General features: G+C 44.8%; 1 protein-coding gene across 2 annotated transcripts; it reads right to left on the bottom strand.

Moving 5' to 3' along the window:
* Positions 1-23,357, bottom strand: POFUT2 (protein O-fucosyltransferase 2). 2 transcript variants are annotated; one of them, XM_068245208.1, is made up of 9 exons: positions 23,156-23,357; positions 20,167-20,417; positions 18,062-18,206; positions 7,806-7,913; positions 7,652-7,718; positions 6,593-6,718; positions 3,716-3,896; positions 3,489-3,612; positions 1-561 (listed from the first exon to the last, which is right to left on the bottom strand). In XM_068245208.1, the coding sequence occupies exons 1-9, from the start codon at positions 23,290-23,292 to the stop codon at positions 408-410; spliced, it is 1,293 nt and encodes a 430-aa protein (XP_068101309.1). In that variant the 5' UTR covers positions 23,293-23,357; the 3' UTR covers positions 1-407. The 2 variants fall into 2 exon arrangements, with proteins under 2 accessions (XP_068101309.1, XP_068101310.1); XM_068245209.1 differs by lacking the exon at positions 23,156-23,357 and adding an exon at positions 23,049-23,139.
* Between the last annotated feature and the right edge of the window lie 4,191 nt (positions 23,358-27,548).

Genomic DNA, 27,548 nt, shown 5'->3' with positions numbered 1-27,548 from the left:
TAATATGTCGTCTGCCATCTTTATTCCCTTTTACATATGCCAACTGCCTGGTTGACACTAATCTTGGGGTATCTCGGTCATACACCATGAACAGGCATGGAGTCATACCAAATAGAACACTTGATCTGCATACTTGTTTTAGGCCATGACTTGGAAAGTATTGGGGGCAGAAGATCAGGCTAATCACCGTAAAAAAAAAAAAAAGAAAAAAAAAAAGGAATGAAGTCAGCCTCTGTTTCCCTCTCGTTACAGGTTTCTTATAATAGCAATGCTCAACATTAGACAGCAGAAAAGTCTGCCTAGAAAATAGTAACCTTCACACTTGTAGTTTGTGTGATTTGGGGTGCAGCATATTCCACAGGGGACGCTTGCTTATGGCCACCACTGAAGTCTCAGTCTGTTTCTGCTTAGTACACAATCTTCCAGTGCGTCGGCTGCTCACAGTTTTTTTCTTCATCTCCACAAAATCGGTTGTAAGTTGTCTTTGGGTCAAAGCCTAATATCTCTCTTTCCTCGTGAATTCGGAATGAGAAAGTGGAGACGGATGTGCCAATGAAATACCTGTGAAAAGAAATGACATGTTGGCATACCGCAGACTATTGTTTCCATCTGCTGATCTGTGTAAGGCAGCTTGGAATAATGTAAAAAGATGATCTGTATGCAGAAAGTGTAGTGAAAAGGATTTCAGTCAAGTAAAGGTACACCTTACACAGTCACATGATGTGGGTGGAGGGGTGACTAAACTAATACTTACCCCAAGTCAGTCTCTTTCCTCCTGACATACAGCTGGATTACAAGCAGCCTAATAGTAAGGTTAGATTTAGATGTATAGCTAAATACACCATCAGGCTGTCTACAGAAAGGGAGCGGACCACAACGCCCAAAACTGATAGCTGCAAGTCCAGAATAGCAATGGAAGCTTAGATCCAAGTGTTATGGTACCTACAGTCTTCTACTTATTATATTCTGACATTTAAGTACATTACAGGCTATTTCAGCGACTGAAGCCTTCCAAATCTGATAAATGTATAGCACTATTAGACACTGCTAAAAAACTGACACACCTGGCCTGATTTACCAAGGCCTGCACAGTAAGTGAAGTTTTGCTATTACTGGTAATATATTAGAGACAGGGCAGCCATCGGGGGGGGGGGGGGGGACAACTGACACTGCAGTAAGGGGCCCAGGGCTTCTGGGGGCCCTGGGCCCCCCAAAGCACTGGAAGGGTTGCATGTGCTGGCTGCGGGCTTGTGGCTCACTCACCAGCACACCACGTTCCAGCACTGAGAGAAGAGTGACATAAGCGATTAAACGTGGGGAGCAGATGAGTGAGCACGCTACAGCGGACTTTGTATACTGGGGCACCACCTATATCTGGCTACTGGCTACCTATACTGGGGCACCACCTATACCTGTCTAACTATACTGGGGCTCCTATAGCTTGCAATCTATACTGGGGGCACCTGTAACTGGCTAACCTATACTGGTGCACCACCCATATCAGGCTACCTATATTGGGGGCATCTACAGTACACCAAGCTACCTATACTGGGGCACCACCTATAGCTGGCTACTTATACTGGGGGAACCTATACCTGGATACTAATACTGGGGGCACCTTTACCTGGCTATGGCAGGGGGACGAGCTGAGACAGAAGAGGACAAGAGGTAACACGGGGATAAAAGAGGCACAGGGGGAACAGGAAGAAAAGAGGGGGACAAAAGAAAACGGATAAAGGATAAGAATGGACCTCCAAGTCCCTATCTTATTTGTTAACCATGGACTACCTGTATTTGGCTAGTATTTGGCTCCACCTACAAAATGCCATGTCACGCCCACTTTTTGCCGCATCATACTGTGCAAGCCGCTTTCTTCAGATTCGGGGCATGCACATTTTTTGCCACAGCGCACTTCGCACATGGACACGGGGGTAGAGTGGCTAGTGGGTGGGCACAGCAACCAGTGGGTGGGCCCAGGGAGGGGGGCCAGGCCTGATAATGTGTGAGGGGCCCCAAAATTTCTGATGGCGGCCCTGATTAGAGATAAGTAAATGAATGGTACAGAATTCCATAAAGGACCATGCAATCAAGGTCTGAAAACAAACACAAAATTGAATGCAATAATAATGCACCTTTTTAAGGAAACCATAAACTACCCAGCAATAACTATGCTAAATGGCACTATGTTGGTAACTAATTAAAATGATATAACAGTAAGAATGATCAAACATCAAAGGGATCTGTGCACCGATTGTCACCTATTACTGTGTGGCAGTGCCTTGTGCTGAAGAGGAGAGGAGCTGCCAATTAACCAAGCAATTGTGCTGTGATGTGGGGACGGGGACAGGGGGGAGCTACCAACCACCAAAACTCAGATTGGCCAAGGAGGATATTAACCAGAGATGTAATTCAGACACCAAGGATAACACTTAATGAACTGCAAACATTGACAGATAGAAATATATACCCACAGGACCACATTGAGCCATACACTCCACAAGACAGCGCTTAATGGAAAAATGGGCAGAAACAAAAAGCTGTTGCCAAGGAAATATGTTTAGCATATGCCCAACAACATGTAGCCGACTTTCCAAACACATAAATGAAGGTTCTGTGGAGAGACCAGACTAAAATGTAAGTTTTTGGCAACCATGGCAGAAGTCATGAGCGGCACATACCCAACACTTTCCATCACTCCGACAACACCATTCCCACGGAGAAGCATAGTGGTAGCAGTATAAAATGGTGGGCATGTTTTGTATCAGCAGGGACAAGAAAAACTAATCAGGACTGAAATATGGGAGACACTAAACACCAGGCAAATCTTATGCTGAATACTCACCAGAAGTTGGATCGGGGATCCTCACAGCTACGCCTCCCAACGAACTAGGTTCCCTGATCCATCTTCCTGCCCCAGGAACACACAATGTCACGTGACTAGACAGGATGGGCGCGAATGGGAGGTCAAACGAATGCAGTACTTTTTGGGGGAGTCATCAGGGATCTGAAAGATCCAATCCATTGGGATTGTCATTATCACCACGCGTCGCCAAACGTTCATGTAATCGGGCGCCTGTACCCACACCAAAAGATTGCGAAATTGGTCGTCTGTCGCTACAAAAATTGCTGGTTTCATAAAAATCGCATAGTTACAGGCGTCTAGGGAAAACCTGTTTCAGTCTGCTACAGATTTGGGGACTGGGACAACAGAACAGATCACCTTTCGTAAGCCCACCTCAACCTTGTGGTTTCTAACAGGCTGGAGCAAGTTAGACACTGGAAGTAAATATCATCGTCACCAATATGGCAAAACTGTTCTCTTTTTTCATGAATAAAATAAACCCTAAAGTAACAGTAAGAGGGTTCTCTGGCTGCCAACAAGCAAACACAATAGACATATTACAATCTCTCATATTAAGACTCTAGTCTAGTGGCTGATGCTACTTTGCGTACCATGTCATCATATTATAATGGAAGTTGCTTATTACCTGGCATGAGCACAGATCCACTGGTCTATAATTGCCACTCCTCCATCCTTGTACAGCTCCAGCTCTTCCCAGGTGGGCTCATACCTCACCATTTCAGGAATCAACTTCTGCAGCTCTTCAAGATCTAACGGGAAAATACAGGAATTTATCTAGCTTGTACTTGGAGCTTACTTTGTTCTTTATAATAAATGCAGTCTAACTGCTACGTGGTATTATAGAGTGATTACCTTTTCTGTCAGAATCTGTGGCAATAAACACCTTTTTTAGATTCAGTTTATTTAAGAGGTTGTGAATTTCTTCAGCTGCCCTTCGTAAGCTGGGCACATCTTCCCTGTGGCCCCAGATAAAGTCTTTCCTCCGAAGGTGTACCGCAAGGTAAGGTCCTCCAAGAGGTGGGCTTGGTTTTACCTACATTAGTAGAAGTCAAGAGCCTATTACTGATTTGATTGTAAGTATACAGTGGTAAAGCCAGGTTAAAGAACATAAATAGCACTGGTATTATTCCAATATCACCACTTAAAGGACAATAGACTTGAGAAGAATAATGAGGCAGTCATTTATTTCCTTTTAAACAATACTAGTTGCCTGACAGCCGTGCTGTTCTATTTGGCTGCAGTAGTGTCTAAAGTACGCCAGAAACAAGCATGCAGCTAATCTTGTCAGATCTCACAATATTGTCAGAAACACCTGATCTGCTGCATGCTTGTTTAGGGTCCATGGCTAAAGGTATTAGAGGCAGAGGATCCGCAGGAAAGCCAGGCAACTGGTATTGCTTAAAAGGTAATAAATATGGCAGCCTCCATCTCCCTCTCACTTCAGTTGTCCTTTAAGTCCTATATACAGAATTTTTTTCCCTTTCCATATACCTGCCAAACATTATAAAGGCACCCACTCCCGTAAAACTCAGTAGACATTAATATAACTCAGCCAAAGCAGCAGCAATGATGTCACACAGCCACAGTGGCTTCCATGGCTTCTGAAGAAGGGCCAATATGTCATTGCAGCAGCCCAGACTCTTGCAATCCCTTCATTAAGTGATTTGATGCATGCACCATTCACTCATTTGCTGTCAGATGGGAAGGGGACATGACTGCTTCAGTGCAGAGATGTCTGGGATGCGCCACAGGATAGACAACGCAACAAGCAGTGTCAACATATCACCTGTTCTTCTCTAAAGTAGTGAGGTGTGGCCTAGAGAGGCATGGATGGGTATAGGTAAGTCGGGATGTAGAAATGAAAGAGGCACTCAAAAGGTGAATTTGTGTTTATCAAAAAGGTAGCAAACACGACTTGTTTCGGGGTAATCCCCTTCCTCGGGTGTACAAGGAAGGGGGATTACCCCGAAACATGTCATGTTTGCTACTTTTTTGATAAATGCAAGTTTATTCGCCTTTTGAGTGCCTCCTTCATTTCTACATTGCTTGTATCTGTTGTGGAGTGGTGACCCAAAGAGGGATTGTGCACCGGCGGACCAGGTGTGTGAGGCCTGGTGTGAGAGCCTAACTCAGCAACATAGGTAAGTTGGGACCCTGATAGATAGGAGAGGAGATATGGAAAATGAAAATTTTTGGAGATGGGCTTTAACAAGCTTATAAAGAATTTAAATTCACTGGGTCTGAAAATGTTCCTGCTAGTGTATCTTAGCTATCTGCTGGGTTGTTGATACAAGTCAGTCTCTCTTTCAGTCTGACTCTAATTTGCTGATTTAATAATCCAAGGCACTGCAATTTGCGATCCCTCTGCACATAGCAGCTACGATGACCGGGTAGGATGTAATCATATCCTGCCACCAGTGATCAAGATGCCATGTGCAGAAATTGCTTCTCAGGCTTTCTACATGTCATAAGCCAGGACTGGCTTCACTGATATGAATAGGGTTAGATTAATCACACACATACATTTCCCTATGTATTGCCAGGCAATGCACTGCTTGGTGAACTGGCTGCTCACATGATTTATTAAATGAATGTGCTGCTACCGGCAATTCAATGCTACGCCAAGTCTTTTCTTCAAGACTTGTGCATGTGCATTGTTGCAGGGTGTGAAAAGCATCCCACCAGGCCTTATAAACCTTTTTATCAACCATCTACAGTGGGAGATTTTCAGGAAGCTTTTCAAATTGTCCCATGGTTATTTCCTCTATACGCAAGTTTAAGTTTGAAAACTTGTATACTTTACAAAGTAACATGTTCAGAATATCTTATAAATAACATTTACAAAGGACCCGGGGGATTTTCTTTTTTATCTAGATTCAGTGGGGAAGATTTAAAAACTGCAGGGTTTTTTTTTGCCTTAGTTTCTGCTGGGGATATTAGGCCTGATGCACAAAAGTACAGTCCTATTGCTGCGCACAGACATCCCATAGCAATATTACCAATACTACTGGAAGTGTGTACCCCAAGTTACGCTATTAGCACAACCCACAGTGTTCAAGTAGTGCAACCATTACTATGGTAATGCTTGTTACCATAGCAACATTTGCACTACTCAAGAACCATGGGTCACGCTAGTAGCGCAACTTGCGGTACACACTGTCGGTAGTAACAGTGATATTACCATGCCCTGTCTGAGCTTGGCGGGTAAACAATAAAGAGCCTAGCTCACAGAATGTGTCCTCTTTTTGAGCAGAGATTTTGGCTGGCTAGCTCTATTGGAAAATATGTGAGCAGTCTGTGAGAAATCTCTCACAGACTTTCCAAGTTCACATTCAGGGCAACAGGGGAGTTGTGACAGTGGCGGGATGTGTTTGCGCACCTCCCTGTTTCTCTTGTTAACCAGAGCTTAGCTGGTTGCAATATAGATTGTTCTCCCGGATGACAGGTGGATGAGAGGGTGTGCGACAACATATGCTCCATGGGTTTTCCTTTTATTCTGAGAAATTTGCTGTAACTTTCTCTCATGTTCAAAAGACAAGAACAAAGCCACGGTCCCATCAGCAGGGCCACAGACAGCAATAAAGTTATATAGCGTTTCTAACCCTTACCAACTCCATCCAAAACTACAAACTTTCACTTTGAGATAGGGCTCACTGGAAATAGCTTGTGTCCCAGACCATCCAATAACTTAATGCACTATAATAACAGAAGAAACACGATATTCCTTACCTTCACCTTTGTCCAGTCTTCATGGAATATAGTTTTGTCCAATTCATCATTAGACTGGAGAAAGTTAGCTCGGAACTCATCTCCTACAACACGCAGATGCTGGGCAAACACCATACTGCGCCGCGTCTAAATAAAGATGTTCACAGTGTTATGGAGAAGCCTGCATGTCAACATAATACAGCAACTAATGTAAACCTGAAGGGTTTTGCTTTTTTATCCTTTAAATACCAAAATGATTGGCTTGCTCAATGTTTAGTCTCCGTCTTTGGAATCAGGTGACCTGTTCTACCCATTCATTCTGGGTCCGTAATTCCCAAAGGATTAAAGGACACCTGAACTGATGGGATATGGAGGCTGCCATATTTATTTCCTTTTAACCTCCCCGACGTTCAATTTCCCCAGGATTTCAATGCAAAAAGTGATCCAATTAATTTTCATAACCTTTTTCTCCTGTAACTTGCCAAAATGTGTCAAGCAAGGGTCTAGTATACAGTGCAGGAGAGTATTGACGTTGTATTGACGTGCATACACAATACCAGTTGCCTGGCAATATTGCTGATCTCTTTGACTGCATCCTGCTTGCGGTAGTGCGGCTGTGACAGGATGTAGATTTCCCATTCGCTACAGCACACTCCCGTCAATTCCACTGTTCTGAGTCGCTCTGGCACCGCTGTGTCCCGCTTAACTCAGCTGTCATAGTGACAGTTGAGCTCCATGCCCACATCAGGAACAATTTCATTGGTTTCGGACCCTGTGATCACTGTGAGCCAATCACGGAGGTTGGATATGGAGCGAAACAACCTGCAAACCCCCCAAAACACAGTCCCCGTTATCCCCTTGAGACTTCCGGTTGCCTGACTTCCAGGTAACGGGTACTTTGAAATTAATAATTTAGAAATGTAGAGGAGAACAACAAACTCCTCCAAGCAAAAGCAAGCCTGGAAACTCATGCCTTACCATTCAACTTCCCCAGAAGATAAAGGCATTAATATTATTTTGATAGATAAACCCATAATAAATATCACAGAAATCATATATTTGTCTTCTTTGCATACATACATCCCAATAATCTTTGCCTGCATAGTGATCGTGTAGAAGGTTCTCAGCTCTGTCCAACATTACCGATCTAGGGTGAAAGAAGAAAATGGCTTTCATTATGACATGTGCCATTGAAGATGGCCCATATTCAGTGGAGGAAGATACAATAGCTTACCTAGCAGTGGAGTTCTTCAAGACTGGTTCCACAATAGATGCCGAGCCTTGGACTGACAAGCAGGTGACATTTAGACCTCTCGTTTCTTCATAACCCCAAAACCAGCCTCTGTGGATCAATACAGCACAACTTGGTATGTGTTTAAAGTAGCTCATAGACATACAGCTCAACATTCCATACCAGGCTGCTTAAAGGGATCCTGAAGCATGTATATGGAGGCTGCCATACTTACTTCCTTTTAAACAATACCAGTTTCCTGGCAGTCTTGTGGGTCTATTTTGCTGCAGTATTGTCTAAATCACACCAGAAATAAGCATGCAGCTAATCTTGTCAGATTTACCAAAAATGTCAGAAACACCCGATCTGCTGCATGATTGTTCAGGGTCCATGGTTAAAAGTATTAGATGCATAGGATCAGCAGGACTGTCCGGCACATAGTATTGTTGCAAAGGAAGTAAATATGGCAGCCTACTCATCCTTCTCCCTTCAGGTGGCTTTTAAAAAGAAGTCGAGGGGGATACTTATCTACAAGGAATGAATCCTCGATCTTTCTTAAGACCACCACCGCTACCCAGGACCATCTGGAAGTTTGCGATCATGCTCCTGTTCATGCACAAGCGTGGCTGTGCAGCACCAAAGTAGGATGGAGCTGTCGTGGACAAACTGCTCCAGCTTACTGCGCCAGCCAGAGGCTTCACTCTTTGTAGGTACATATTTATCTTTTTTACCTATCTTTTTTTGTTTCAATCCACCTCTGATACACTAGTTACTCCAATTATTAAGATCAAACCTCCTGGGACCCACGTGGCTCTGGCGACTTAAGGACCAGAGCCTTTTTTTACATTTTCATTCTGTGATCACTGTGGGTAGTGGCGGTGGTCTTAGGAAAGATCCAGAGGATTCACTCCTTGTAGATAAGTATCCCCCTCGACTTCTATTTAAAAGACACCTGAAGGGAGATGGATGAGGAGGCTGCCATTAGTGAGCAAAAAGTGAGGATTCCAGTTAGATAGTTCTACTTCATCTATCCCCAGGGTTGCACAGAAAGACGAAATGTCTGCCGGTGTGTGTAGGATTGCGGTATGGGATCCAAGTTTTGCTTGTAGGTGAAAGGGAAATCCCCACTTGTAAGTTGTTCCCTAATCTTAAAGAATTTACAGTAATGGCTTAAGAACCCATCATTGAGCCAGAGTGCAGGGTGCAAGATCCTGGAATAGAGCTATTTGGGCTCCATCAAAGTCCACCGGGCCATGCATGCGCGCCACCGCCATGATAGCTTCTTTAATGGGGAAGTGATGAACTCTGCATATTACATCTCGAGGAGGCGCATTACCTTGCGGAGCAGGTTTAAGTGTGTGATGTACTCTATCCAAATGGATTCGAGGTGAGTGAACTTGTCCCAGTAGCTTGTCAAAGATAGCCTGCACGGTGTCTTGCAAATCTTCGTTGCGGGTGGCTTCAGGGAGGCCTCTCAGCCGGACATTATTCCACTGGCTTCTGTTTTGCAGATCTTCAAGATGGGAGCGGTAGGTGCTGTTAAGAGCAGACTGTTTATCATTAGCGTCTTTCAGCTCTTTCATTTCCCGGCGAAGCTGTAGTAGATCTGTCTCCCCCACAGTGACTGTCTACAACCTCCTGAGTGCCGCTACTTCTAATCTCGTGGCGCATAGGATAAGGTCAGTCTGGGAATCCATATCTTGCTTTGTAGGAAGACCCCTCAAAAAGGCCCAGATATCGCCCAGTTTTTTAGCAGGAGCGGGTGTTGGGGTTTCGCTTGAGTCGGCCATCTTGGCAGGAGCGCTGCACAGCACTGGGCCGGTAAAGTATCTGGAAACTTAGTTTACCGTGGCACCCGTGCCTGTATTTCTTGTCTGTTTGTTGGTGCTCCGATTCCCCTTAGTTTTGTTAGTCTCGGGGTTTGAATTCGGGTCGGTTTGATTGCTCATCGCTATCTTTTATCCAGCACTCTGCCCTGGGCTCGAGGAGAACACGTCCTCACAAATCCATGTCAGACTCATATGTCTGTGTTCTCTGACCACAATTCAGCCTGCTTAAGGCTCGCACAGATAAGGTCAGTGACTGTGTGGTCCTGGGACGTGTACAATATGTCATCACTTTCTGCTCCATTAATATGAGTGGGGCTTACTTGTCCTAAGAAAAGTTTAAAGGTTGTTTGCTGAAATTAAGTGCTTTACACACGACTTAGAGAGGAGGGGGTGGAAGCAGAAGACAATTCTAGCCAGAAGTTGCATGATGGAACATACTGCATTGATTTGTAATATTGCACCCAGCAACATTGATGGTGTGCCTGCTCTACCCACTGACTATACAATGGAACAACAGATCTCTGCTAGTGTGTATATCTTTTTTTTTAAAGATTCTTTATTTTCAACATATAAAGGACAGAGTACAAAATAGCAAAGACTTGCTTATCTTATTTCAAACTGAACAGACGTGTAAGCTTCACAATAAACTTTATCAAGGTGATATCGTATACCACCTGACAGCACCCCCCATAATATACTTGCATTTAGAGACCATCCACTGCAAGAGGAAACCCTTAAAGTTTTGGTATCCTGGCGCCCCGTAGGGATCATACAACCAGGTACCTGCTATATTAGAAGTTAACGGATCCCTTAATTTCCTTTTGGGAGCGCTAAGACTTAACATTTACTGCTATATATTAGCCTTGGTGCAGAAAGAAAAAAGAAAGGAGAGAGACAGGAAAAAGAAAGAAAGGAAGAGAAGAGGAGATAAGATTTCGGTGGGTTGGAGGTGAGCACAGGTATTATTCCCGGCGGCGTCCATAATTCCTGAGAGCAGTGTCAGGGGGCCGTGAATGGATAAGTTATCCGGACATGAGGGTGGTGAATTGAGGAGACTCTTTGAATTCAAACCACCAGAACCATGTTTTCCAGAATTGTTCTGACCTGTCATATATAGTGGCTGTCAAGTCTTCCAGCTGGCAGATTCTATCCACCTCCTTTAGCCAATCCCTCAAAACCGGAGGTTCTTGTGACTTCCATCGTCTAGCGATCAACGCTTTGGCAGCGTTTACTAGGTGTCTAGTAAGAGACTTTTTATACTTTTTGATGGACCATGTATTATGATGGAGAAGGAAAAATTCCGGAGAATCTGGTGGTAGGAAATCTGTCAGCGCATGTATCTGTGTGCGTATATCAAGCCAGAAGTTGGCGAGACAGGGGCAGGACCAGAAAATGTGCAACAGGGTACCTGGATCTTGTCCACATCTCCAGCAACTAGGAGAGATGAAGGGATACATCGCATGGAGTCTCGATGGAGTGAGATACCAGCGCGTAAAGATTTTATAACCCGCTTCCTGACTGCTCGATGATATGGATGATTTGTGGGCAAATAGTAAAATCTTCCCCCATTGTTTTGTTGAGAAGGAGATGTTAAGGTCAGCTTCCCACTTCAACTTCAAATCTGCGGACGGCTCATCCGTATCATTAAGCAGAGAGTACACGAGAGAGATAGTTCCTCTGATTGGTCCCGATCCCCTGCAGGTTTGCTCAAATAGAGTGAGGGGTCTTCCTAGTTCAGCCCTGGTACCCTGTTGCAATAGAAAATGTTTAAACTGAGTCCAGCTCCAGTGGTCCAATGCCTGGGAGTTCAACACGTTCCTTAAATTGGGTAAAGAATTCCATTCCCCCTCATGAATGAGATGATATGCGCAGAGCGGCTGGGCATTGCGCCAAGGAGGGTAACTCCGGGGGGGCAGACCTAGAGGGAATGCTGGATTATTAAGAATAGGTAGAAGTGGCGAAGGCCATGGGGAAATTAGTCTGCCAGATCTATATTTAGCTAAGACCTTGAGGGTATGGGTAACTAACGCAGCGGCAGGGTCTAGCGTACGCCTCGATTGAGTTTGCCAGGGGATTAGGCTGAGACTATCTCCTGCTAGCTCTTCCTCCACCTCCACCCACCTCTTCTGGGTGGCGTGTCTATTCCAGTCAATGATTCTAATTAAAACTGCTGAGGCATAGTATAATGCAGGGTTTGGGACCGCCATACCCCCCATTTCTTTAGGAGCTGTTTGCAGCGCATATCTCAGTCTAGATTTTCGACCTCTCCAGATGAATTTAGAGAATTCCTGTGTTAATTGTTTGAAGAATACAGCCGGGATGTATATAGGGAGAGTCTGAAAGAGGTACAATAAACGAGGCATGATTGTCATTTTGATTATGCACGTCCTTCCGAACCAAGAGAAATGGGGTTTATCCCATTTTTGTAGGTCTGATTTAATTCGGTTTAGTGCGGGGGTAAAGTTGGTGGCCATTAGGTCTTTTGGATGAGGAGTAATGTGTGTGCCCAGGTATTTAAGAGCTGTAGGTGGCCATTTAAAAGGGAAGTTGGTCCGCAGAGTATCTTTTAATGTGCCCGGAAGCAAGACCCCTATTGCTTCACTTTTGTCATAATTAATCGAGAGATTAGAGAGTAGTCCATAGTCCTGGAATTCCCGTAACAAATTTGGTAGGGAGATATGTGGATTTGTGAGAAAAAAAAGCATGTCATCCGCGTAAGCTGCGACTTTATGGGAGGATTTCTTAAGAGATACTCCTTGGATGTCTGGGTTAGCTCTGACTGTACATAAGAAGGGTTCGAGAGAGAGTGCAAAAATCAGCGGGGAGAGAGGACAGCCCTGCCTCGTTCCATTACGTATGTCAAAGCTATCAGATAGCACTCCATTTGCTTTTACTTTAGCGTTAGGTGAGGAGTATAGGGACATTATGCGTCTGCACATTTTGGTGGACAGACCAATATGCTGCAGAGTACCCTCTATGAAGTCCCAGTCCACCCTATCGAAAGCTTTTTCAGCGTCAGTGGAGAGAAGAAGGATAGGGGTGGACTGGGACCTTGCCCAATGGACTAGGTTCAGGGTGCGGATGGTGTTATCCCGTGCCTCCCGGCCTGGGACAAAGCCTACTTGGTCCGGGTGAATCAAGCCACAGAGAGTAGGGGATAGCCTATTCGCAAGCATCTTGGCATAGATCTTTAAGTCTACATTGAGCAGCGAAATAGGACGGTAGCTCTGGCACATCGAGGGGTCTTTCCCCTCCTTGGGCAATACTGAGATATGCGCTGCAAGCATTGTGGTCGGGAAATCCAAATTTTCTCCCTGCCTTTCGGAAATAGCATTGAAAGCCTGTAGCATGTATGGGGTTAAAACACTTTTAAACTTCTTATAATATTCGGAAATGTATCCGTCAGGTCCCGGGGCCTTCCCTGTGGGTAGTTGAGCCAATGCTATTAATAATTCGTCTTCCGTAAAGGGTTCTTCTAAGGTTTCAATATCCTCTATAGGGAGTGTGGGCATGCCTGACTTTGTCAAGTATTCAAATATTTTTGTACGTTTAGATTCAGGGGAGGGAGCACCAGCAGAGGAGGGAAGGTTATACAAGGAGGCATAATAATTCCTAAAAGTTCGTGAGATATCATCATATTTGTGCACCAGCTGTGAATGTTTATCCTTGATTCCAGATATGTAATTAGAAACTTGCTGGTCTTTCAGGGCTTTAGCTAGCATTGAGCCACATTTGTTGCCGAATTCATAGAAAGAACGGCGGCACCTGGATGCTGCATATTTAACTTTGTGGAATAGTAATTTCCGAAGAGTTTCTCTCTTACCTGACAATTCTAACAAAACTGTTGGAGAATTGCTCCTTTTGTGTTTTGTTTCTAGCTCCGCTATAGAGGAGAGAATATGTTCGACTTCTTTCTCACGTTCCCTCTTTCTCCTGGCTCCCTCCCTGATCAATAGGCCCCTGATGAAACATTTGTGCGTTTCCCACAGGATTAATGGGGAAGTGTCCTCCTGATCATTGAAATGGAAGAATTCCTCCATCTCAGCCTTGATTTTTTCAGATATTTGTTTGTCCTCTATCAGGGAGCTATTCAGTCTCCAAGAGGCGGGGCCGCGTCTGCACCCTCCCAGTGAGATCTCCACCGTGACAGGCGCATGGTCCGAAAGGGTCACGCTGCCTATCCCGGGAGAGGCCGACACCGAGAGAAGGTTGTGCGAGAGGAATATGTAGTCAATCCTCGAGTAAGTATTATGCGGATGGGAGAAAAACGTATAATCTTTTGCCGAAGGGTTGTGCATTCGCCAAACATCTACCAATTGCATGGAGTGCAGAAGAGAGTGGCACTTTCGTAATAATTTCTGAGATACAGGGCATCTCCCCGAAGAGGAGTCAACTAATGGATTCAAGGTGAGATTTAAATCTCCGCCCAGGAGGACACTTCCTTCCGCAAACGAGTGCAAGCGGGATAGGAAGGATTGAAGGAAGGAAACCTGATTCGTGTTTGGTGCATAATAGGAGCCTATAGTAATTTTTTGGTTGTGTAGAGTGCCTTTAATTAGGTTGAATCGACCTTGCGGGTCCCCATATTCGTCAATTAAAGTAAAGGGAGTGTCTTTAGAGAGGAGTATCGCCGTACCCTTCACCTTGGCCTCTTGGACGGGGCTACTGTATAGTGTTTTGTAATATTTATTATAAAGTTTAGGTATTTTGGGCTGTTTGAAGTGGGTCTCCTGTAGACACACAATATTAGCATGCTCTTTACGACATAAATTGAGAACGGCCGATCTTTTTTCTGGGACATTCAAACCCCTGACATTTAAGGACAGCAATTTAAGTGACCGCTGGAATGTTGGTCACTAGTAGACGCTCCCCGGGACCCGTACCCCCCAACAACCCACGTTTAGAACAGCAATTCTGTAGAGAAGAGAGAGAGAGACAAAGCAGAGAGGAAATATAGAGAAATGAAGTACGCAGAAAAGTGCGTATAGAGCACATTAGGAGCAAATGAGTTGAATAAATATTGTTGCTCACCCATCGTGCTCGCCAGGAAGCAGTCTCCTGACATTGGATAACGTTGCCTCGGGGCCTCATGGGCACCATTTTATGTCTGGCAAATCCCACTGGGGTAGGGGAACTCAATGAAAGGACCTCAGTCACGAGACCCCGCCCCGACCATGTACGCATCGCTAATAACATCTTAATACATTAACCTTTTGTCCCTTTTAAATCCTATAACCCCCCCCCAACAAAAAAAATTATAAACCTCAGGCATATTAATAGTTAACTAGGTATCTTATCCCTCAAACGGCAGGAAGAGCATAATATAACATTTCCCCTCCCCTGCCGGCCCTCCCAGGCCCCCCAAGGTGTAACAAATTAGTTTACAGTGGAACATTATAAGGGCCCACCCCACTCTCCGGGAGGCCCATCATGCTTGTCCCATAGGGGATAGGCCCACGCCCAAGATGCTACCTGCATCTCCCAGACCCACATCAAGTCCCCTCGCCCCCAGGAGTCCACCCAGGAGATCGCCGTGACGTGACGCACAGGGAGAAACCGCAGATCACACTGCTGTAGTGCTATTCGCTGGAAGGCGGAAGGAGTAGAGCCGAGGCGCCACCGTACCTTGGTTAAAAGAGGCTTGTGGTAGAAGGTAGTCATAATTGCCGCCACCTTGAGAACACAGGGGCACCCAGGCTCCCCCCAGGGGACCGCCACAGCGCCCCGCGCGTCACCCGATGCACGCCACGCCAGAGCCTCCCCCACCCGTATACAAGCATGTTTATCCTGCTAGCCCATTAAGTCACATAACATTGAGCAAATATATAGAGTATCCCGCCATCCCCATCTATCGGGAGAGACACGAGGCCCCCCACCGACCCCCACGACCATTGCATACATATATATATATATATCGTTTACCTGAGGAGTGCATTACCCCATGCCGCGGGAGGTGAGGCGCCGGTGCCCATCCTTGCATAGTAACGGGGGAGCCGAGGGGAGCGGGCAATTAAGCCCCCTCCCCTCCACCCCCCATGCTAGGGCCCAGTGACGCCCCACCAGAGCCGCTCAACCATTTCACCCATGCATTAAATCTTCGGAGGCGTCAGGCTCCCATACTGTGTATGAGTGAGAGCCACCTGAGCCCAGAACACTACACATTGTTTCTTGTAAATTCAGGCAGTTTTCAGCTTTAAGGTCTCTGTCATGGTTTCTTCGGGCAAGTGGGGGGGGAAGAGTCCATCGAAGTGCGCATGGGGGCAAAAGGGGGGCAAAGGGACCCGCTGAAAGAGTTCAGCTGCGTGTGGTGGGTACCATAAGATGATGCCGCATTTTGCAATTATGTGAGCACTGGGAGTCACAGGACACGGGGCAGTATGTAATCAATCGGGCAGCAGGGCGGAGGGGAAACAAAACTTACATTTCGACCCACTTCTTATCGTTGCTTGCGTGGCTTCTGCGGCCCTGCAAAATCCATTGTGTCAGGATTCCATTCAGGAACCGCCACTGTGGGGATGTCCATTACTCGGAAGAATTCCGGAAGATCCTTTGGGTGGCGGAGAGAGAAAGACTGAGTTCCCTTCTTCACCATCAGCTGAAAGGGGAATCCCCACTTATATGTGACTTCTTCAGGGGAGAAAGACTGCAAAAGAGGCTTTAGCGCCCGCCGCTGAGCCAGCGTGGAGGGTGCCAGGTCTTGAAAGAGAGACACCGCTGCTCCTTCCCACTCCAGATTGCCTTTCTTCCTTGCTGCTATCATGATCTGCTCCTTCTCTTGATAATTGTGCAGCCTGCAGATGATGTCGCGTGGCTGCTCCTCCCTTCCCGGTGCAGCCCGGAGGGCCCTATGCGCTCTATCAAATTTTAGCTTTTGGTCCGCTGGTCTATTCAGAAGTCCATTAAAGAGGGTGCGTAGCGTGGGTATAATATTATCCGTGGAGACATGCTCCGGAACTCCCCTCACCCGTATATTGTTTCTGCGTCCTCTATTCTGCATGTCCTCCATCTGGGTGAGCATGGAACGGGAAACTGTAGATTGTCTCTCAGAGTCTTCGCGTAGCTTAGCCACCTCCGCTTTCAATGATGCCAAGTCTCCCTCCACTGATGTGACCCGATCAGCCAGGCCATTGATATCTGCATGGATGGCGGCTATTTCGGATCTCGTGGAGGCGACTATTCTTTCGGTCTGTTCCTCCATATCTTGCTTGGTGGGGAGCCCCTTCAGGAATCTCCATATATCCTCCAGACTTGTAAGGGCGGATGGGCCTGACTTCAGAGAGCCTGAGATTGCCGGCGGCGAGGGGGCCTGTTCCGCCATTTTGTGAGTAGCCTGGTTCTCACCTCGTGCCTGGAAGTACCTAGTTAGAGGTCTTTGTGAGGGGGTATTAGGGCACTGCTGGGCCGAGTCACCCTTCTTGGTTCTTTTCATGCCACTTCAGGTCAGCAGGGAAGGGATTCAAGGTCAGTTTGAGCTATAGAAGACGCTCATGGCCGGGAGCTGAGAGAAAGCGCGTCCTCACCCTTCCATTGCAGGCTCCGCCCCCTAGTGTGTATATCTTAAAGCAAGGATGTCAAACTAAATTACATAAAGAACCAAAATCTAAAACACGGTCTAAATTGCGGGCCGAATTGTTTGTTGAAGTTTAAGAGGGTGAGTCTTCAAAAATGTCAGGTGCAATACCTGAATATAGCCACTGCATTGGTGTGCTCCTCTGGATGAGAAGGTAATGTTATCATCTGCTGTAAAAGAAAGGAGGGAATGCAGCGAACCAACCTGCTGTATACTTTATTCCATGAATGTGCTCACAGCAAACTGGAAGTTGCATTTGTATTTCAGGATGGAAAATGATAGGGATGGCAACTCTAAACAGCTAACAACTGTTTAGCTTAAAAAAAAATGCTTGGAGCTTTCTGAGGTATGGGTGGGACAGGCAAAGACACCATGCTATTAAATGTGCACCAACTTTAGAACTGTCTCCTACCTGTATGGCATGCTATCTTAATGAAGACACTAAACGCTGCCCGTAAAAGTGCTGTGGCGTCCTACTATGTTGTCACCTCCAGTTTGCTGTGAGTACCTACTGTAAAAAGCACTGGTTATCTTAATTGCCTCCTTTTTTACTGCTTACAATCATGTGCATTTGAATTGAAGCTCCTGAAGCCAACATAAAATGGCAATGTGGCCTGGATTCGGGTCAAAGGCCTTGAATTTGACTCCTGTGAAAAGCTGAAGTAGAAACACTGCACTCTGCAGGTCATGTTTATGAGCAGCAATGTGCTCTTGAGATTAGCAATAGACCTTATTTGAGACAAGCATACACATTTGAAGCGCTTGCAGGCCACATAGAATGGTGAGGCAGGCCAGATTAAGCCAATGGGCCTTGAGTTTGATAACTGTGTTTGCCTAAAGGTGAGCTGTAAGCAGTGTACCTGTAGTATCCATGCTTATCCTCAGAGTACATGAGCTTATCAATACAAGGTCTCTGATCCACCTTCTCCTCCCAGGTGCCCTCCTTCCATCCCTCTGCATAGCCTTGCAGAACATACACCTGCTCGATAAACGGACCCCCAGATTCTGAAATAGAAACAAATGCACAACTTTAGCTTCAATAATATACAATCATTGTAGTACAGATTGAATTAACTTTCCCATAGGCAGTACCCAAAGGAAAGTGGAACTATTGTCAACATTTTCCCTTTTACAACACAGTTATCTCAGCCAAGGTATACCTATCCTCCCAATGGTATAAGCTCCACTTATATGTCCCCCAGTTATAGCAAAAATCAATAAAAAAAAGCACCTCTCTGAGAAAACCAATGCCACTGTTGCGGACAAACTTCTCATCCATTACAAAACATGGGACCCCTGGATCGACCACAGAGGTTACCTGGAGTGTCAGGTAGTAGACTTAATGTATGTTCTTTTTATAGCTATTTTAGAGAAATTGTAAACACACATTATGTTGTCTACAACTGTTTTATAACTGTGGATTGCTATTCATGTGATTATGCAAACTGTCCACCTTGAAGGCGCACTATACTGAAAAATTGCGAAATGTTAAATATTTGTAAACACTGACAAATAAGAAGTATGTTTTTTCCAGAGTAAAATGAGCCATAAATTAATTTTCTCCTAGGTTGCTGTCACTTACAGTAGGTAGTAGAAATCTGACAGAAGTGACAGGTTTTGGACTAGCCCATCTCTTCATAGGGGATACTCAGCAAGGCTTTTATTCTTTATAAAGATATTCCCTAAAAAAGGATTAAACAATGATGCTGGCCAGCTTTCCCTGCTCACTACACAGTTTTTTGTCAGTTGGACAGAGCAACTGCCATTCACTAAGAGCTTTTGAAAATAAATAAATCTCTGAGAATCCCTGTAAACACAATACAAACATGTTGCCCCTGTAATCCCAGCACCTGATACAGATGTTTCACTCTGCTTCATGAGAGAACCGGCCCTGTTGGTGACTGAAAAAGTTCAGCTGCTGCAAATATTTCGTTGAATAAGGGGGTCACACCAAATATTAAGAGCACCATTCACTTACTTTTGCTACACACAGATATGTTACTGGATATTTTTTTGTTCAATAAATACATTACATATAATAATGTTTGTTTTATTTGTTTAACTAGGTTTTCTTTGTCTACTTTAAAGAGACTCTGTAACAAAAATTTCCTGTTTTCTACCATCCTATAAGTTCCTAAACCTACTCTAATGTGCTCTGGCTTACTGCAGCACTTTCTACTATCACCGTCTCTGTAATAAATCAATGTATCTTTCCCCTGTCGGACTTGTCGCCCTGTGTCTGGAAGGCTGCCAACTCTTCCGTGCTGATCTGTTCTGCACACCCCCCTCCAGGCCCCTCTATGCACACTCCCGTGTGTGTGTGTTATTTACATTAGCCAGCAGCGTCTCTGCTCTCTTATCAGTGAGAGAAGAGAGTTGGATAAAAATCCTCCTCTGTTAGGCTGTGAAAGGAGCTGGCTGACACATACTGAGGAATTACAGACAGGGCAGAACTGTCTGCAGGAAGAAACAATCAGCCTGTCACTAGTATTCAGTGGATGAGAGCTGCAGTAGGAAGAAGGTAAACACACAAATGATCTCTTGGGATTCAAAAGGAAGGCTGTATACAGCCTGCTTGTGTATGGATGTATTTTCTATGTGTGGACATACTGTACATCAACCTACTTCCTGTTTTGGTGGCCATTTTGTTTGTTTATAAACAAACTTTTTAAAACTGTTTTTGACTACTTTTAATGCGGCGGGGAGCGGCGAAATTGTGACAGAGGGGAATAGGAGATGTCCCCTAACGCACTGGTATGTTTACTTTTGTGTGATTTTAACAATACAGATTCTCTTTAAGGACTTAAAAAATCAGACAATGATTAGGTCACATTAATTTAAAAAAAAAGAAGAGAATGGCACAGGGTTCACAAACTTACAAGCACCTCTGTAACACTAGATTTGAAAGTGGTGTCCCTTTATTATTTCTTTGAAACATGAACGTGTTATTATTAATATGATTTACCTGCCAGGAAATCCTCATATTCAATAACAGGGATATTTTTATTGAGACTGTCAAGATCAAAAAATTCTTGCCAAGGTATCCGAACTTGGTGGATGTCTGGACTCTGCCAGTGGTAAAGACGCCCCCAAGGGGGCAAAACGAGCACCCAGTCTGAGCTTTTCTGTAATGTCTTTATAAGAGAGGCCATACGAATGTATACATCCCTGCGCAGGTTAAACCCCTCTGGAGGATTCACATCATACAACAGGTACCTGCAAAATAAAGAGATCGATTTACATCATCAACCAAACACGCAAATGTTTCAGAATGTCACATGTAATTTATTATTCAAATTCATAAACTAACGAAACAAATTTGTTCTATATTTCTCCACATTAGTCCTCTAGTGTTTAAATTCACTCAAACACTAGAGGCCAAATGTGAAGGAAAACACAAAGGAGTCACGGTGCAGTTTGTTTGGCCTGCCTGTAATCTGCAATTAGGTCACATGGTGAGGGAGGGGAGGAAATTAGACACCAGGGAAAACTCCACGGGAGAGGGAGGGAAGAACACTAGGCAACAGATATACTGGAGGTGAAGGGGGTTACACTGGTACAGAAGGCTCACTGTATGGGTGGAGGGGGGACCACTTGACACCAGGTACAATGTATGGGGGAGTGAGTGATGCTCCTAGACCACCAGGGAACACTCTATGGGTGAGAGAGGAAGACCACTAAATATCAGGTACGCTCTATTGGGGAGGGGGGGGAATCACTAGACACCAAGTCTGCTGTATGAGGGAGGAAGGAGGGACCACTAGACACCAGTGAACACTGAATTAGGGAGGGGGTACACTAGACACCAAGTATGCTCTGTAGGGGAGGGGTGACCACTGAACTGATACACTACTGATCTACTCAAATCCATCTAAATGCAGTCAAATAGATGGGGCAGCATTTCATGATCCAAATAAACAATGACCCAAAACATACAGTCAAAGCGACCCAGGAGCTCAGTCAACTGTTCTTAACCCAAGACTAAACTTCAGACAGAAAGGCCAACAAACAAACAGCAACTGATAGTAAAGGTCTGGCAAAGCATTAAAAAGGAGGAAACCCAGAATATGGTGATGCCCACGAGTTCATGACTTCAGGCTGTCCATTGCCAGCAAAGGGTTTTCAACCAAGTATAAGAAATGAACATTTTATTTCCAATTTTTTTATTTGTCCAATTACTTTTGAGCCCCTGAAAAGAAGGAATTGTGTTAAAAAAATGCTTTCGTTGCCTCACATTTTTATTCAATTGTTTTGTTCACCCCACTGAATTAAAGCTGATAGTCTGTACAATCAGCTGCATCTGAGTTATTTCATTTAAAATTATTTGGTGTAATGTACAGAACCAAAATTAGAAAACGAAAGTTCTCTGTCCAAATACCTAACTGGATACTTTTTTTGTGCAAAGGCACTTTTATTGGAGACAAACACTGTGCAATGCAATTTCATGGTACGTTTTTGATATACGGTATTAGTCAATCAAATCAATTTAACTGACACAGAATGCGATTATGATAAAACACAAGTACATTGACAAAAAAAGTAGAAACCAAAAAAGCAAAAAGATATATTTCACTGCATACTTCACAATCACAGATATCGTATGCTGCAAAATAGCAAGACATGCATTGCATTTTGCGTTTGCACCTTGTGGGGGGACCAAGTCCTCATGGGGCAAACACAAGGTATTCAGTATAACAGAAGTCTACATTGACAGTGGGGCATTGTGGTGCAATGAACAGTATAATCTCACTATTAATGGGATGCAATTATATAGTAATGGTACGTTCACATTAATGTGTTAGCAGTGTGGTGTGACAGAATCTGTTGCTATAACGTGAAGCATAAGCATGCAGTGTGTTATCACATAAAATGCGTATTGACAGTGAACCAAACTTTGTACTGTATGCATTACACCGTACATATAACATGCAATGCACCACTCCGTTGCGATCCTGCTTTTGAAGGATGTGCAGTGCCCTACTGTAAAGATAGCCTAAGGTGAGCACACACATTAGATAAAAGTTGGTTGAAATGGCCACTCCAACCAGCAATTGTTCGCCTATTAAGTGTGTTTACAGCAAAGGTTGGCACCGCTCAGGGATCTAATGCTGGGAATACACTACTATGCATTTTTGCGATCGATTTGCCATTCGATCGTGTTTCCTTTCGTTTTTCCGCTTATCTTTTCTTATCAATTCCCATTCACTTCTATCAGAAATCGAGCGGTAAAACGATCGAAAGTGAGATCGGACATGTCAGAAATTATCTATCGACCATCTATCTGCCTAAAAAACGCATGGTGTATTCCCAGCATAATATATTGGATCCTTAAATGGAACAAAAGGCGAGAGGGATATGGAGGCTGACATGTTTATTTCCTTTTAAATAATACACATTGCCTGGCTGTCTTACGGATCCTCTGCCTCTAATACTTTATGCCATGGACCCTGAACAAGCATGCAGATCATGTCTATGACAAATCTGACAAGATTAGCTGCATGCTTATTTTAGGTGTGTGATTTAGACCCTAGTGACCAAAAAGATCAGTATGGCTGCCTGGCAACTGATATTGTTTAAGGAAATAAAAAAGGAGCCTCCATAGGTTTCACACCTTGGACATGCCTGATAGCAATGTTATTTTCGCTTTCCCCGCTCTATCGTGAGCCGATTGCCATTTCTCTCTTTGAACATCTCTGCCTGCTTCATAATACAGTATACCGTATGCATGAGCATTGCCTGCTTCATAATACAGTATACCGTATGCATGAGCATTGCCTGCATGATTGACACACGTCCTATGTGTTGCAGTGAATCCAGCGTAGAGAAGCTGCGCAGGAAGCCCCATACCCATAGAGCTGCAGCCGCCCCGTAGCGGCGCTCCAGCAGTGGATGTGCGATAAGCTGTGTCTCTAGGTAGCGCCACGTCTCTGCTCTCCAGCAGCCAGCCTTCCTACCTCCGCTCTGCCGCAGCCGTGCCCAGAGGCAGGGAGGCCGCAGACTGGCCCGGGCTGAACTCTCCCCGCTCCTCTCCGGCCTGGCACAAGACGACAGCAGCTGCCCACACTATGCAATACAGGAGAGCGGCCGCCATCTCCTGGCCCTGCGCTGCGGGCTGCACTTCCGCAGCCTAGGCCCCGGCATTCCGTTTCTATGGAGATCTCCGAGCATTCTCTTCCTCCAGCCGGATCCCATGTGGAGAATGAGCAGCAAAGAGCTGCGACCACTCAATGCTTTTCTCAGCGAAAGCCTCAGCTCCGACTACACGCTGTGTACATACGGATATTACTGTATGGCTACCTCTGTTCTGCCAAGGCACACATGCTGCTACCTTGGCAGAATAGTGGTAATACGTTTGCTAGATTTTAATTGTTTGAGATTTTAAGTGCCCATAAACACTTTGATTTTCCTATTTGATTCTTGGCAGATTTGATCACTCTGATCGAATTGGATAGAAATTAATTATTAACGGCAGATCGATTTTGACCAAAAATGAATGGAAGGTATTGATCAGACAAAGGCCTCGATTCATAAAGCATTCCCGCATTCGGAAATGCTGAAAACGGCTCACTTTACCGACCACACAGCAGAATCTGTATTCATAAAGGCTTTTTCCGCATGAAAAGCCGACATTCGCGAGCAGAGTGATGAATCACCGCCTTGCGCGGTGATTATCATAGCAAAAGTAACAAATGTCAATTCATAAAGATTAGAGGTAGCGGTATGCGGACGGGTATTACCGCTACCTCTGATGTGGCGAGAAGCGTGCGGAATACAGTGCAGTGAATGGGACAGACCTCCCAAGCAGCTGCAGAGAGAACACCGCACGGAGGGATTCCGCCTGCTTCTCCTGTTTCCGCATGTCTCCCGACAGCCTAACGCCTGCCTACAGCGGAATATCTCCGCACGCCTGTCACAAGTAGCAAAATGTTTATGAATTACCACCCTGAAGGCGGAAATACCGACAGCGGTGTTTCCCCGCTCGACGTTACCTTCCCGACAGCACTTTTATGAATCGAGGCCTAAGTCTAGGTTGATCATGGGCAGTGCCGATGCACGAGCAGTGATTAATCAGCAGCCCATAGAGTTGTGCTGCATCAAACATGCAAAGCTGTTGTTCAATTGATTTTTAATAGATTTCCTGCTGGAATCTATTTAACTTTATCAGCATGTGTGTGGTAATAATTGATTCCGGATCAGCTTCTTTCAGAAAATAATCGATAGTTTTGGAACAATTGTGGAGAAATCTATATGTGTATAACTCAAGACATGAACATTCATGATTGTTGCTCAAAAATCTACTGTTCTCCATGATGTGATTTAAACTGTACCCGAGGGTTAGCCTAGGTGGGGGAGGGGTCAGAGGTAAGACAGATCAGGTGTGGTTAAATGGAACAAAATATTAGGGTTCTAGCATGAATTAATTTCCAGTTAGGCCCCGTTCACACTTGCGTTTTTGCAAAAAACGGAACGGATGTCCGGATCCGTTCCGTGCGCATCCGGACCGGATGCGTAGAGTTGCACTCAGGATCCGGTCCAGATCCGTTCTGTTTGCATCCGGTTTTTCGTCAGTAGGTGATCAGGTTGATATCTGGATCCGTTTTTAAAGAGATGCAGACTATATAAATTCTTGGGGTCTGGGAGGTCTGCAGAAGCCCTGGGGTCATTGTTGGAGACAACCTGACGTGTGGAGACCATCCTTGGATATAGAGACTGCAGTTTGGACCATGGATCCAGTGTTTTTGTACTCATTTTACCTGGGAATTGTCTCCTTTTTGATTTTTACCTATACTATGTGGGAAGAAGGCGTGCTCCTTGCAGGAGATGGTGGGTGCACCAGGCAGGTAGCTGTTGCACCTGTACAATCAGGTCCTCAGGTGTGTAGGGCCTCACCTCTTTGTCCGACATGCTGCCAAATATCTCCAGCCACAAGTCACTGCTGCTCCACTCCTCAAACGCTGGGCCCATGAAAACGCATAGGAAGTGGGTAGAACGTCCAGATTATTTTATAGCCAGTGTGTTGCCTCCTTTCCGTTTCTCATTGGTTCAGCTGTGCGGATGGTTCAGTCAGGATCCGGTCCGGGTGCGGCGGCCGGATCCGACGTACGTGAAAAATAGAGCAAGTTGCAAAAGTGTCCGGAGTCCGTATACGGTCCATATCCGGTCCGCGTGGAACGGACGAGTATATGTACGCATCCATAGACTATCATTGTATTGCCAAAAGTCCGTTCCGTTTGTACAGTATACGTTCCGGATCTGGTCCGGAAAATCCTGACTGCTAACGCAAATGTGAACCCAGCCTTACATAGCACAGGAAAATTGGAACTGCAAATCAACATACACAAAGACAAGAAAAACATTTCTTCTCACCTTAAAATAAGTAGACTGCTAGCTTTGCTGTGATTTTTTCCCTGGCAAGTTAATCTCATTTAAAGGGGAACTTCAGCCTAAACAAACATTCTGTCATTAAGTTACATTAGTTATGTTAATTAAAATAGATAGGTAATATAATCTCTTACCCACCCTGTTTTAAAAGAATAGGCAAATGTTTGTGATTGCATGGGGGCTGCCATCTTTTTGGTTGAAAGGAGGTGACAGGGAGCATGGGACACAGTACCAACTGTCCTGTGTCCTGATCACCCCTCTCAGCTGTGTGCGCTAGGCTTCAAAGCTCAAATTCAAAATGAAGGGAAAAAAATTGCACCAAAACAGCAGAACGAGAAGAACAACAGCAGAAATCCCATCATGCTTTGCATAGCATCAGGGGAAATATGCCCAGGCAGTTTTCTTATGTGCAGCTAAAAATGAAGCTTGGATGAGAAAAAAAAAAGTTCTGATGCTGTGAAACTGTTAAAGAATCACCAAGCCTTTTCAGTGCTGCTGAGTAGATTTTTGGTCTGGAGGTTCACTTTAAAGGGAACATGAGACGGGGAGGGGTGTTATAATAAAAATATACATACTTGGGGCTTATTTAGCTCCTTCAAGGCTGATTGCTCCCTTGCGGTCCTCCTGCGCCACCTGGATTCTCCACAATTGGACCCGTAAAGTCTTTCGGTCTGGGGCGTACTGCGCATACTTGTGCTCCCATTACCAGGAGTGTCTGCACCGAGTGAAGGACTGTCAGGGCCAAATTGCGGAGGATCCAGGTGGTGCAGGAGAACAGTGAGGTAGTGGTCAGCCTGGAGGAAGCTGAGGTATGTATCATTTTTATACCTGCTCCTCCCCATCTCAGGTACACAAAATAATAAAATAGATACCTACCACAGTAGAGGGAAGTCTCTGGATAATCCAGAGGATTCCCAGAAGATCCGTGACCCCACCTTTCTGGCGCAGAATCCCACTGAACATATCCAACAAGAGGTTGTCTAATATGTTCTGGTGGTCGTGCTCCCACCCTTGTACAAGTGCGGCCATATTTTACAAGGGGGAGTATGGCCTGTACCTGCGCAGTAACATAGAGCCACTCCTGCAGCTACTTGTGCAGTACAGCTGTGCTCCTACACAGAGGGGAGTGCAGCCATGGAGAGGAAGAAGGTCCCGGTCAGCAGCGGTGGGGTTGAGAGGACTTGGAAAGCCTCAGGAGCATCCAGAAGCTTATCTCTACTGTGGTATTATTGTGAACTATTAAGGGGCCCATACACTGAGCCGATTTTCTGGCCGACCGATCGATCCAGATCGATCGATCGATTGATCGATTAAAAATCGGTTGGCCAATCGACCGATCGATGGCCGATTTCGATCGATTTCGATGGATTTCTGTCGAACTGGCAGGATGGAAAATTTAGGTCGATCTGATGAGATTGCTTATCATTTTGCATTGGCCTTAATGGAAATCTGATGGCAAAAAAATGACATCAGATCGAATTTCAATAGATTTCAAACTGAAATCTATTGGAATTCTATCCTGGTAAAAAATGTTCTAAAAACGCATCAGATAGATCATCAGATGCATTTCTTATCTATCTGCTGCCAATCTGACGAGTGTATGGGCACCTTTAGTCTTATGTTTTCCTTTTTTCATACAGGTTTGATTTGTCGTAATTCTACAGATATTTTTTTTATATTTATCCAGTACATAATCAGATTTCTTGAAAAGACCTTTTCTTTACTCGGGTAATTATGAAATGTTGAACATGTCTATGACATTCTTAGTGTTAGTACTCTGCTTTCTTATTTGATAATCCATAAGGCTTTTCAAACTAAGTAACATGACTGCTCCATGTTTTTAATCTTTATTGGTAATCCAGAATTTTAGCAAAATCACAAATTACATAATGCCACATAATACAACTGACTTAAAAGCAGAAAGGTTTTCCTTTCCAATTTCTGAAAAGCCAGTTAAAGCGGACC

This window comes from Hyperolius riggenbachi, chromosome 7 (assembly GCF_040937935.1).
Source record: "Hyperolius riggenbachi isolate aHypRig1 chromosome 7, aHypRig1.pri, whole genome shotgun sequence".
NCBI classification, from domain to species: Eukaryota; Metazoa; Chordata; class Amphibia; order Anura; family Hyperoliidae; genus Hyperolius; species Hyperolius riggenbachi.
The sequence above is the reverse complement of the archived record's forward strand: the minus strand, read 5'-3'. Positions and strand labels throughout refer to the sequence as shown.